Source organism: Chenopodium quinoa, unplaced genomic scaffold (genome assembly GCF_001683475.1).
Source record: "Chenopodium quinoa cultivar QQ74 unplaced genomic scaffold, ASM168347v1, whole genome shotgun sequence".
NCBI lineage: Eukaryota > Viridiplantae > Streptophyta > Magnoliopsida > Caryophyllales > Amaranthaceae > Chenopodium > Chenopodium quinoa.
In genome coordinates, this window is record NW_018742204.1 from 6131919 (window position 1) to 6144874 (window position 12956).

A 12956-nucleotide genomic window follows, 5' to 3' on the forward strand; every position below is an offset into this window, starting at 1 on the left:
AAATAAAGTCCATGCCTAGGGTTGTATGACACAACACAATTAACAGTTAATTGTGCACCAAGCAACCAGTAATCCAAAACCTCTTTCTCTCTCTGTACCAAACGCCTATCCCCTCCCTTTGTGGTGGTTCGTGATTTGTTCGTTGCTCTTCTACTCCATAGAAGGTCAATTGAAGTGTTCGATTGCAACTAACTAGCATTAGTGGAGGACTTAATTTGTGCCTGTGGACCAAGTAGAGGAATCACGTTTGAGGTTCTTTATCTACCTTGTTCTTGTTCGATCACACGTGGAATCACGCTTCAAAGGTATTAATTCTAATTCTTTATGTGGTATGCATGATCTTGGGATTAGGTGCTATATGAATATGATTTATGTTTTCCGCATTCGTACCTATAAACTCCTTCAAAAACGTCCATATCAATATACAAAAGATTTTGACCTGATTTTGATTGGGTTGGAAAGTAGACTTGAAGATCTTTCCAACAATATATTATATGTCTTATTCCGATTTACAAACCAAAAGTTATCAAAGTTTTAAAAATGTATAAAAGTGGAAATTACCACGCCACGATAAAAAATACCGTGAATCGGCAGAAGTTGCCTTGCCACGGCATATATTTCCGTACCAAGGCAATTTTTTAACCTACGACGCTTTACTCCTTTGCAGCGCCTAGTTTTTAGGCATCTGTACCTCACCTTTAGTATTTGCTCTATAATTACGAAGCTGGTTTAATAGTTTCGGGGCACCAACACACATTATCACTATTCTAAGCCTTAAACCTATTGTCCTAATTACACTATTCCTTCCCTAAGCACTCCAAGGAGTCCATACAACACCCGAAGTTCCAATGTCAAAGCTTTCAATTTGATTTCAAAAGAGAAAATCTAGGGTTTGCTACGAAAATTCTAACGGATCCAAGATTAAAGTTATCTTTTTTTGTTTTATTTATGAGTTTATCTTGTTTGGTTAATAAGCTTTCCTTATAGACGCGTCTGATAAATCTAAAAGCCAAGCTGGGGGCAAACTCTTATGCCTAATTTAAATTATTATTGCAGGTTTGAATGTGTGGAGGTTGCTAGGTTGCAAATTATTAATTGCCACAAAATCAGCGTCCGATTCTAAGTAATCAAAAGAAGTAAACTAAAAGTCTTTCAAGGAACATTCTACGAGGGTCCAAGTTGAAGGAGTCAAGAGCTAGAAGTGCCATAAGAATCGGAACCGTAAACTACAATTAGTTGTTAGCATGGAACAAGTCAAAACTACAACGGATAAGTTTATGCAGGACGTGGCAAGAGACTCATAACTAAGCCGGGTAACTAATCCCGGATTCTGCAGAATTTGGGAGAAGGTTGTTGAAGCACCCTTGGAAGATTTTCTATTACAAATAGAGTAATAATCATTGTAAAGACTCAAGAGGCATCAAAAAATATCAAAGCCTTATATTTCACAACAATTAGCAATTATTTGCAACGTTACAAATCTATTCGAAATCTATAGTGTACTTGTATCAAATATTCAACCTAGTGGATTGGTAGACTCATAGCCACCCACAATTTTTACCCTGGTACGTCATTTTCTTGTGTCTCTTCCTCCCTTTCCCCTTTGTTCACTTCCTTAGATTATTAATAGTTGTTCTTATCATTATTTGTATATTGATTAATCTAGTTGTTATCCAATTGAACCTGGTCTTATATGTCAACCAGATTCTAACCTAAACAATGCTCTTTATGTAATTTAACCAGAATTTGTCGTAGATTTGTAGATCCACTAATTATGCTTAGGGATGGCAATGGGGCGGGTCAGATGCGGATGATGGTACCTGCATACCCTTATCCGCCTAAAAATCTTATACCCATCCCCGCCCCACCACCCGTGGGGGGTACAATATCCACATCCATACCCGCCCCACCGGGTACAAGATAGAATCCATATCCGCCCCATCACCCAATTGGATATTCATGCCCACCTTATACCCGCCCCAAAATCATCCCAAACTCTTTGCCATGTTGCTCTATTGTATCACATTAATGACGATTATATCAAATTAGGTTAAGAAAATTAAAACTTTCACTATTCAAGGTTATTGGGTCTTAGGGGTATCAAGTTTCATAAATTCTCAACTCTAATAAAAGAAATATGGTGCGGGTATAAGGTGGGTATGAGGCGGGGTGAATTTAGGACGGGTCTACTCTAAAATCCATACTCGCCCCATCACCCATGGCGGGCACACATTTTATATTCATCTCCGCCTCATCACCGGCCAAACCTCTCTCCATCCCCGCCCCACTTGAATTGGACGAGGATGGGGCAGGTCTCCCATTTAACCCGACCCAGTGTCATCCCTAATTATGCTCTCTCTTACGGTCTTACCCAAATACATGTTCACACATGACTTAAAATGTAAATATAGTACTAAGTAGGTGTTGTGTTTTGTTTGTTTTTGTTTTGTTTTTTTTTTTATAAATATTTTATGTTATTGTCTAAAACGTGAATATAGTTGAAAGTAGCAAGGTAGCAACTAAGCAAGTGCGAGTAGCCACTAGTTTGTTAAAAAAAAAAAAAAAAAAAAAAAAAAAAAAAAGGTAGCCACTAGTTACTACAGATTGAGGATAACATGAGACTACAGTATTTAAGCAGTATATAAGAGGAATCTGATTGAGAAATTTCAGAATTAAAAACTTTAAGATTCATATAAATGAAATTGGGTAAAGTATATAGAATATTCATCCATTAGGTAATCATTTCCTGTCTTCACTCTATAGCATAAAGGCCAGAAACCCAACTCATTTTAATCAATAGAAAACACAAGCTTAAATCCATAGAAAACAACCATAAGCTCCAATGGAAGGGACAATGAAACAGACGAGCAAGCTCGGCCGTCGACTACTGCTATTTCCTGCACCATTTCACGGTCATTTAAATCCAATGCTACAACTAGCAACTCTGCTATACTCCAAAGGTTTCTCCATTACCATCATTCAGACTCCTTACAATCCTATAAATCTTACCGACTTCCCACACTTCACTTTCTGCTCCTTTCACAACAGCTTACTCGAGTCCTATTCCAAGTCTCCTCCGCCGGATACTGTTACCGTCATATCTAGCATGGACACATGCTGCGAGGCTTTCCGGGATTGCTTGTCTCAAATTTTACGCGAGACTGCTGCTGCTGATACTGATACTGATGGGTGTAAGGAGCATATTGCTGCCTTGATAGCAGATCCTATGTGGAAATTTGTTGGGTCTCTTACTGCTAGCATTAACCTTCCTAGGCTGGTGCTCAGGACTGGTAGCATATCGGCTTTGCTGGTTTATCTTTCTCTGCCTTCTTTACGAGAAAAAGGCTATCTCCCTGCTCGAGGTAACTTCTAATCTTGATATAGTTTCAAGAGTTTTTTGCCAAATGTTCTGAATCAATACAGATTATTTGATCTGAGAATTGATAATATGTTCATATCAATGCATACCTGAATCGCTGGATGTAACTAAACATTGGCACATACATCAGCTTTTCATCCCCTACAACTCTACAAGTGCCAATGTATGGCAATTATGTGTTTAGATAGTTTTACCCGAGTGCAGGTAGACACGGCATTATTTTATTAGCTTATGTATTGATAGAGACTGCTGAATTGGTCTCCTGAAGGGAGTTATTGGCTTTCTCTAAAAAAAAAAAAAAAAAAAAAAAAAAAAAAAAAAAAAAAAGGAAATCGATGAACTAGAATAAACAGAAAATATTCAGAATCAGTACTAGCTCCAGATTTTATTTAATTCATAGGTACTAATTTCTTTCTTAAATATAAAATGGAAACCAACAAACTAGATTAAATAAAGAAATAAACATAATCATTACTAGCTGCAGATTTGATTCAATTCTTAGAATTATAACCTCCTAGGTCAGCACTCTCAACAGCAGCATAGTAAGCAAACGAGTTGCAGGTTCCGTGTACAATTTCTATGTCTATGTAATTGCAGGGTACATCCGTACATACAATCATACAATTCACACAAACTCATATGATTAAAGGACTTCTGCAATTAATGTCAAATAAATAATAAATGTGCCAAAAATAGTGTTCAGAAGGACAACCTTCAAGACTGTACATTATCTGCTTTATGACTCATTAAACTTCAGGTTGTTATATTACTTTCAAATGCATGACTTCTCTCTCTTTGTGTACACATTTCAGATAATAATTTAGATGAAATACTGCCAGAGCTTTCCCCTTTAAAAGTCAGGGACCTTCCTTTAGAATGGCCACATCATTTACTGGAGACATTTGTCCGAGAAACCGAGACCTCTCATGGTGTCATATGCAATACCTTTGAGGAACTGGAAAGTTATGCAACGGCTCAAGTTAAACGATCCCTTCCTATTCCCATCTTTCCTATAGGCCCCTTACACAAACAATCTCCGACTTCTGATACCAGCATATGGGCACAAGACCAAACTTCCATCACTTGGTTGAATAAACAAACACCCAAGTCTGTACTGTATGTTAGTTTTGGGAGTGTTGCAACAATGAGTAAAGCTGAATTTCTCGAGCTAGCCTGGGGACTGCTTGAAAGCATGGTGCCAATCCTATGGGTGGTACGCCATGGATTGATCCAAGGTTCAGAAGTCAACAACTCATTGCCAGAAGGCTACCTTGATATGTTAGGTGAAAGAGGGCATTTTGTAAAATGGGCACCTCAATTAGAGGTTTTATCCCACCCAGCTGTTGGAGGATTTTGGACTCACAACGGATGGAACTCAACTTTGGAGAGTATTTGTGAAGGAGTGCCTATGCTTTGCCAGCCTATCTTTGCTGACCAGGATATGAACGCGAGGCATGTGAGTGATGGTTGGAAGATAGGGATGAAATTGGAAAAGGGGATCAAAAGAGAAGAAATAGCAAGGTCGATAAGAAAACTTATGCTGGAAGAAGGGGAAGAAATGAGGAGCAGAATCACAGCTTTGAAGGAGAAGGCAACTCTTTGTGTCAAGGAAGGCGGTTCTTCATATACATCTATAGAGAGGCTTACCAGCTACCTACTATCATTTTGATTTACTTATCTATTGTTTCATTGATTGAATACTGTCATCAACCGAATAAACTGAGAAGATATTTCTTTCTAAAGAAAAAATATCTGTCTATTGGGTGAGGTTTTGTTCCTTTCAATGTTGAGCACTTTTGTTTTAGAGTGATCTCTCAGTGTGTATCGATGAAAACTTCATCTAGTAAATTATTTCTTGGTATGCAAAGTGGTTTACTGCAAAATTCTTCAGAGCATTACATTCTACAGTCTAATGCAAGGGTATACACCTTAGAATGACCCCTCACAAACATAAGCGTAAGCAACTTAGGTGGCTTTTAGGCAAAGCAAAGTTAGAAACTCTTTACAAACTAGATAATCTTTGCTGCATAATGAAGCTGCTATAATCACCTTTCGCCTAAACTGTGTGCCATGGGGGAACTTCTGCTCACACACATACTACTCTGAAAAAGGATTAATTTTATAATAGAGACACCACTTAATTGTTTGCAAGCATTAAGAGTTAAAGTAGCAATTGAAAAGTAGATACGGAAGGATTTCAGTTGCATAGGCACACACTAAACTGAGCTCAGTGGCACAGACTCCCTGATCTTGATAAATGTTTCCTTTGTATGATCTGTTGTCTTTCTGTTAGAGCAAGTCATAGGAAAAATCTGCTTTTAAGAACAGAAAATCTATCCAGAGCCCAGTCCCCTTTACCAAAGGTTAGTACTATGTATTATCAGCAAGTCACATCTTGGATGAAGACATGGAGTAATTCTTTGTTGCCAGTTATGCTCAAATTAAGGATCCTACTTTGGTCGTTAACTTGTATTTCTGTTTGGTAATGCTCGTATGCAAATATTAATGCAAGTCATTACGAATGTATCCTCAATCTACGATTTGGAATTGTTTCTGAAATTCTTGTTTTCAAAATAGCTGTCAACACTAATACAAAGCCGACTAACACCTGCAGTCCTGTAGCCTTTAGGGATTAGTTATGGACTTATGATCTAAATTCGTTAAAACTTAATCTACCTGATATTCCTTCTGTTTTTTTTATATAAGCTGTACTAGATCAATGTATTGAACAAAATGCTGCAACTAGATGCTCTATCATATATGGTGATCTTAAAGCTGATATCTTAATTAATAGCATTCTGACAATGTCTGGACCTAAGAGTTTATTATTGAGCAAATGGTCATGAATCTCAGTCTCATAAACCATATTTGATATCAGTTCCTTCTGTGGTGAAGTGATTATTTTCTTGCAGGAGGGTTTGCAACAGGTCGGGCAGCATCCGCTGCTGGCAGAGTTATGGTTCGGACTCACATTTCTTTTAGTTGTTTTCCCTTCATCTTTTTCTGAACGGCCTTGAATGTCAAATTCATTCTTTTATCCGCATGTTTGATGATTTGATCCAAACATTGTATACATTGGCCACATTTAGTGTTGAAGGAGTTGCCTCAGCTTGACTTGGAATTCCATTTTTCTTGCTTTTTATGTAAGTAAAAAAGCAAAAAGGACGTCTGTCCGTAAGTCCTCAAAAATCATCTCTTTTTTAACTGCCAGCCCTGATGACCGATGTAATGTCTTAATTGCTCAACTTTTATTTTACAGCCGTATTTTATTACTTTTTCTATTTTTTTTTTTTGAAAATCTTTTACAATATTTAATATTTTCTTTCTAGGACCAACTATTTGTTTTTAAAAGCAGATTTTTCCAGCCGTATTTTTAATATTCTGCTTTCTCCTCATTGTACTACTGTATTTTTTCACCAACCCTTTTTATTTATTTATTTTTTCATATTTTATGAATACTTTCTACTCTTGCTCCCAAAATTTCGCGCATGGGAAAAATGGAGAAATGACACAAGTAATTAAATACATGGGAAATATTCAATAAAAATAAAATTCATTAATTCAGTAAGAAAAATAAGATTAACTGAATATGGCCTTATGCAGTGAAACGCGATTTGGTAACTTCACTAAAAAAATTTAGCCGCCATCATCTGATTCGTCGTACCACTGTAATGGCAGCTTCTTTGAATATAAAACAGAAGAAACCCCCAACTCATTTTTCTGCAGTTTAGCTTCAAGCACTCTCATTTTCTCTTGGACACTACTTCAGGTTAGTCACACCAACCCCTCTTATAATGTTTCTTTCTTTCAACTACTCTGTATTTTGTTTTTTATTGTTTGTTAATTTTTTTTATTTTTTATTTTTTATTTTTTTATCGTTTCTTAATTAATGCATCATGCATGATAATTAGCTTTAGCTAAGTAATAATTTCATTATCCGGCTCAATTTATATTTTTTCTTGATGATCAATCAAACTTTAGATATAATACAAATTTTGGGATTAGAGATTAAGTTACATAAATTAAGGATTTGTTTGACATCGTTTTTTGTTTTCAGATTTCATTTGCCAAAAATAAGAAAAAGGCCTTTAATTATTTTTTATTCATTATTTAACATATATCATATGATTTTGAAAATAAAAAACCAAAAAACCACACGTAAAGGAACCCTAAACTTAGGGCGTGTTCGGCGCTAGCTTTTGAGTAGCTTTTAGGTAGCTTGGTCAAACCACTACTCAACAAAAAAATGTGAGTGTTTGGCAAAGTAATAGTTCAAGTAGCTTTTAGTGGTGGAGGTAGCTTTTATTAAAAGCTAGGATTATTAGCTTTTGAAGTAGCTTTTGAAAATTTAATGTATAGTTTTAAAAATAAAATATTGATTCTTAAATGTAACAGCTAGTCAACCACTACTTTACTGAACAATCATACCTAAATTATTTTGTTTTCACAGCTAACAACTTGTTGACAGCTAACAGCTATCTCCACAGCTCACAGCTATCTCCACAGCTACAGCAACCCTCACAGCTATATTTTGTCGAACATGCCCTTAGTGGTTTTATTCCTTGTTAAATGTTTTGAAAATCACATATCTGAAGCACTAAAAAACCGGAGGGAGTTTAAACTATTATGATTTTCCATGAGACTAGGAAGTTTAATGAAGAAGTTAACCATATACGAGTATATCACTGTCACCTAATGAAGTTAAATTAGTTCCTTTAGATGTTTAGCACTGTTGGAATTATTGTTGTTTGTGAGTGATCTCTCCGTGTGTATCGATAATCATTTCATCTTGTTAAGTATTTCTTGGTAAGTTGGTAAGCAAAGTGGCTTATTGCAAAATTCTGAAGAACAGTTTGCATTCTATAGTCTGATGTGAAGGGACACACATTTGAAATATCTCAAAAAACTTAATAGTGGCGGAAGAAACTCGTTACAAATTAGCAAACCAATTACTATCTACTATGATCACTAGTCACTACACAACTGCTGCATAAGCTGCTATAAGCACCTTCCGCGACTTAGTACTTCTGCTCACTCACATACTACTCTGGAAAGGATTATAAATATTTCTTTGGTCTGATCTGTAGTCTATCCGTTGTAGAAAGTTATAGGACGAAACTGCTTTTCAGAACAGAAAATCTACCTTTACCCCTTACACTAAAGGTTGGTACTGTATAGTTTAGGCGAGTCACATCTTGGATGGAGCAACTCTTTGATAGCCAATAATAAATTTGAAAACGCTGCTGCTACTAAATTTTCAATTGGTATTGCTCTTAATTTTGAAAATGCTTCAGTGCTTTGACGTTTTCAGGGAAATCATACAGCAGAATCGTTAACAGCTTGATGGAGATAACAAATGTTTCTGAATATGATAAGCTGGCAAAAGAGAGACTGCCGAAGATGATATATGATTATTATGCATCAGGTGCTGAAGATGAATGGACTCTAGAAGAGAACATAAATGCATTTTCGAGGATTTTGTATGTGTTTCTCTATCATGTAGTGTCATAACCTTTATGGTCACTTGAATGTGCCAGGATATTTTAGTAACATTAGCAAATCATTATTATCAAACAACCATATAGAAGATAAAAGTGAGATCAGAAATATATTTTCTCATTCATCTTATAGTTTTATACCTATTTCTATATCTATGGCTGACTATTGCAATTTAATTATTGATTACTCCCAACGAAATTCAGGTTCCGGCCTCGCATCCTCATAGATGTAAGTCATATAGACATTACAATAACTGTCTTGGGTTTCAAGATTCCCATGCCAATCATGATAGCTCCTTCAGCTATGCAAAAAATGGCTCACCCCGAAGGTAAAAATTCAAGTCCTTGATGTTATTTCTATTCTTGTTTTCAGGATAGTTGGTCAAAATTAACGCAAGCCGGCAGACACCTGCAGTCATGTAGCTTGTAGGTTATGGTGACATATGGATTTATGATCTGAATTTAGAAAAGCCTAATTAGCCTGATATTTCTTTTTACTTAAGCAGTACTGGATCAATGCTTTGAATCAAATGATGTAACTTGATGCTCTATCATATATAAAAATAGTTCTGAAGATGATACTGTAATTAATGGTATTCTGACTGTGTTTGGACCTAGGAGTTAATTCTTGAGCTAATGATCATGAATACTCTTGTCTCATGAGCATATATGATAAATGAGTTAATTCTTGAGCTAATGGTCATGAATATTTTAGTCTCATGAGCCATTTATGATATATGAGTGAAATGTTGAGCTAATTATCATGAATACACACTTTATATTCTAATTTAAGAAACTGGTTTTGAAAATCCTCCTTATTTTGAAGTGATCGTTTTCTTGCAGGAGAATTGGCAACAGCGAGGGCAGCATCTGCTGCTGGCACAATTATGGTTTGGACTCGCATTTCTTTCCCTTAATATTTTTCCTCTTTTTTCTGACTGTCAAACTCATTCTTTGATTTGCACGTGTGATTATTTGGCCCAGGCATTGTCAACATTAGCCACATCTAGCATTGAAGAAGTTGCCTCAACTGGACCAGGAATTCGATTTTTCCAGCTTTATGTGAGTATAGTAAGTGCAAAACAAATTGTAAATTAATATATGCTTATTCAGTATCAAAGAATCTGTTTTCTGAATTTCCGGGTTTAAGTCCACTTAAATTGTAAGATTATGCCAAAGATTCATAATCTTAATATTCATTTTCTCATGTACATTGTGACAATCTGGATGAATGTCAGTATGTCATCAAAATTGTTCTCTTTTTCAACTGCTAGCCCTGATGTAATGTCTTGTATTATGTTTTGTACAAATCGCAGCACAACATAGATACAAACTTGTATCTCCTCTCCAATTTTTGGTTCATGGCGAAGAATATATTTAGTGCGAAAATGTAAATAGTTTGAAGTCCTAATTTTCTTAGTCTGTATGTCTAATTTGTCTTCTTTAAGCTTCTGCTAAACTGCAGTCAGGCTGATGATGATTGTATGTATCCATATAATCAAGGTAATGAAAGACCGAAGTATCGTGGTACAGCTTGTTGAACGAGCTGAGAAGGCTGGTTTTAAAGCTATTGTTCTCACAGTTGATACACCCAGGGTAGGTAGAAGGGAGGCAGATATTAAGAACAGGTAATTATATAATTTCAACTGTCTTTTGCTATACGTTCTTCAGTGAAAGGCGAAAGTTGTTGATGTTATATTGTGTTTAAGTTCACTTCTGTGAAAAGTATGCATAAACATGTGAATATGATCTAACAGTTTTTAACATTCCTTGCAGATTTGCTCTCCCACAACACTTGACATTAAAGAACTTTGAGGGGCTGGATCTTGGTATGCTTAATCAGGTGAGTGAAAGTAAGACATCAAAGCTGACTACTGGTAACCTTTCAAGAGATTGAAATTAACAGTCCCATTCTTTTCCTGGATTGAACTTCCAACTTGCAGACTGACAGTCCCATTCAAGTTGATCGGTCATTGAATTGGAAGGTAAAAAAACAAAGTAATTTAGCCTTTTGTTTGACTCTTTGCAGTGCAATTGTTTTTTTTTGTGAATCTTTCCCGTGAATATATACCTTTTACAGGATGTAAAGTGGCTTCAGACCATCACCAAGTTGCCAATTTTGCTGAAAGGAGTGCTAACTGCTGAGGATGGTAAGTAGTGTATTTGTAAAATGTGTACTTCATAAGAGAAACATGATTTCTATTATATTGTGTTTGTGTGACCTTTATGTCAGAAAGTTTTATTCTTGTCTGCAGCAAGACTGGCAGTGCAAGCAGGCGCAGCAGGAATTATCGTCTCCAACCACGGAGCTCGACAACTTGATTTTGTTCCTGCAACCATCATGGCTTTGGAAGAGGTTGGTATTCAAATTTAACCTCCATACACTTGATACATCTTTATATTTGTAGATCTGGATTTTTTTCCCCTTTGCTTCCAATTTGGTAAAGCTCCTTTTGAGTTATGTAATAAGTTCTTGATAAGGATATTCTGGTTATTGGACAAGATACCATTATCAATAACCAACAACTAACCAATAAGCACTAGGGGCAAAAAACCCATAAGCACTTAATGACATACTTTCTCTGCATTCATCTATTTACTGTATTGTGGAGAGTGTATGCACGGAAGATTTTCTACAATCGAGAGCAGGCATGTATTTCCACCTCAAAGCTCTCCAATTAAATTAATGTTATCTCTTATCGTTCCTACAAGCATAGAGACAAAGATGAACAAAAAATGAGCTGGTGGTGCTCAACTCTCTAATTTAAATAAATTTGCAAATTGAATGTTGTATGTATATTGACTGTGAAACTTTAGCCAAATGAGTATACATAACTAATACAACTAACCAAGCAACATGTCAAAACGTCTAATGCAACTGTCTAACCAAGCAATACAACCATCTACTCGCTAATTACAAAACAAGGCCATTAGTACGGTGTGTCCATTATGTCTATTAATGTGACAGAAAATATTTGAAGCTCTGAATAAGGAAAGAATCATATTTGTATTATAAATATACTTCAGAGTGCTTGATATACTAGTTCTAGCATACCTACATATGTTCCCCATTGTTGCATATGGCAGATTGTGAAAGCTGTGGAGTGTAGAATTCCTGTTTTCTTGGATGGTGGTATTCGTCGTGGCACAGATGTTTTCAAAGCATTAGCACTTGGAGCTTCTGGAGTATTTGTAAGTAACTATGTTTGCTATATTCTTAGTTATCAAGTTTCCAGTAATTTGGATCTATAGTTAAATGTGTTGCAGACATACTAATTTTCAAAGATATATTCCTGTTAATGAAACTAGCTTGTGAAACTAGTAACTGCACCTGTATTTTTACCACATAAAAGCCTACTAGTAGTTATTATCCATATTCAAAAGTTTAAAGACTCTCTTGTTTCCAGATTGGAAGGCCTATAGTTTTTTCATTAGCAGTTGATGGAGAAGCTGGTGTGCGAAAAGTGCTTCAAATGCTTCGTGATGAGTTTGATCTCACCATGGCGCTAAGTGGGTGTCGTACAATAAAGGAAATTACTCGTAACCATGTCATGACATGCACTGAAACTCAACAAATTTCCCTCAAGTTATAAGTCGTTTGAACTCTGAAGTCTAATCTGCAAGTTTCATAAGATAGGGTTTGAGGATCATGAATTCCATTCATGTGTATGTATAAGGATTTCTAGACCTTCTAGTTGTGTGATTTTACGCTAAAGGTTACACTTAATTTGGAAATTAAGGTTGCACCTTGCACCTCAAAATAATGTTAGGAATATATTAAGCTACTCAGACTACAGCTACAGCTAGGCATGTCAGATATTTTTTAAGTTGGTTACAAATATTTTGGCTTTTGTAGACGCCTACTTTTGGCCTTTCTTGTCCCGAAAGGAACTACGATGATGTTACAAAAAACTATCCATTCTTCATGTTAGATGAAAGTTGAAGTGTTTATGGACTACAAAATGCATTATGAAGTAAGTTGAAACCCATATTTATGACCAATTTATCTTAGAGCCTTGTCCAATTACTAATTAGGCCTCATACATGTTCATACATGTTTAAAATTGATTAATAACGGA

The 12956-nt window shown here is 35.9% G+C and overlaps 2 protein-coding genes across 4 annotated transcripts; both read left to right on the forward strand.

Annotated features, from left to right (window-relative positions):
* Positions 1 to 2132: 2132 nt before the first annotated feature.
* On the forward strand, positions 2133 to 5262 carry LOC110707486 (UDP-glycosyltransferase 76B1-like). Its single transcript, XM_021885522.1, has 2 exons — positions 2133 to 3362; positions 4192 to 5262. Exons 1-2 carry the CDS (start codon positions 2843 to 2845, stop codon positions 5046 to 5048), a joined length of 1377 nt encoding a protein of 458 aa, XP_021741214.1. The 5' UTR covers positions 2133 to 2842; the 3' UTR covers positions 5049 to 5262.
* A 1324-nt stretch (positions 5263 to 6586) lies between these two features.
* LOC110707558 (peroxisomal (S)-2-hydroxy-acid oxidase GLO1-like) lies at positions 6587 to 12740 on the forward strand. 3 transcript variants are annotated; one of them, XM_021885609.1, is made up of 12 exons: positions 6587 to 7148; positions 8674 to 8859; positions 9082 to 9206; positions 9721 to 9767; positions 9862 to 9948; positions 10381 to 10505; positions 10654 to 10720; positions 10821 to 10862; positions 10958 to 11027; positions 11133 to 11233; positions 11965 to 12069; positions 12285 to 12740. In XM_021885609.1, exons 2-12 carry the CDS (start codon positions 8723 to 8725, stop codon positions 12468 to 12470), a joined length of 1092 nt encoding a protein of 363 aa, XP_021741301.1. In that variant the 5' UTR covers positions 6587 to 7148; positions 8674 to 8722; the 3' UTR covers positions 12471 to 12740. The 3 variants fall into 3 exon arrangements, with proteins under 3 accessions (XP_021741301.1, XP_021741349.1, XP_021741404.1); XM_021885657.1 differs by having other exon boundaries at positions 8691 to 8859; XM_021885712.1 differs by having other exon boundaries at positions 6588 to 7148; positions 9862 to 9939.
* Positions 12741 to 12956: the final 216 nt, after the last annotated feature.

Excerpts from the sequence above, each read along its gene's own strand:
- LOC110707486 (XM_021885522.1), top strand. The coding sequence starts at position 2,843 with ATGGAAGGGACAATGAAACAGACGAGCAAGCTCGGCCGTCGACTACTG. Across the intron at positions 3,363-4,191 it reads AGGCTATCTCCCTGCTCGAG|ATAATAATTTAGATGAAATA; the intron begins GTAACTTCTAAT and ends TACACATTTCAG.
- LOC110707558 (XM_021885609.1), top strand. The coding sequence starts at position 8,723 with ATGGAGATAACAAATGTTTCTGAATATGATAAGCTGGCAAAAGAGAGA. Across the intron at positions 9,768-9,861 it reads CTGCTGCTGGCACAATTATG|GCATTGTCAACATTAGCCAC; the intron begins GTTTGGACTCGC and ends TATTTGGCCCAG. Across the intron at positions 11,234-11,964 it reads CCATCATGGCTTTGGAAGAG|ATTGTGAAAGCTGTGGAGTG; the intron begins GTTGGTATTCAA and ends TGCATATGGCAG.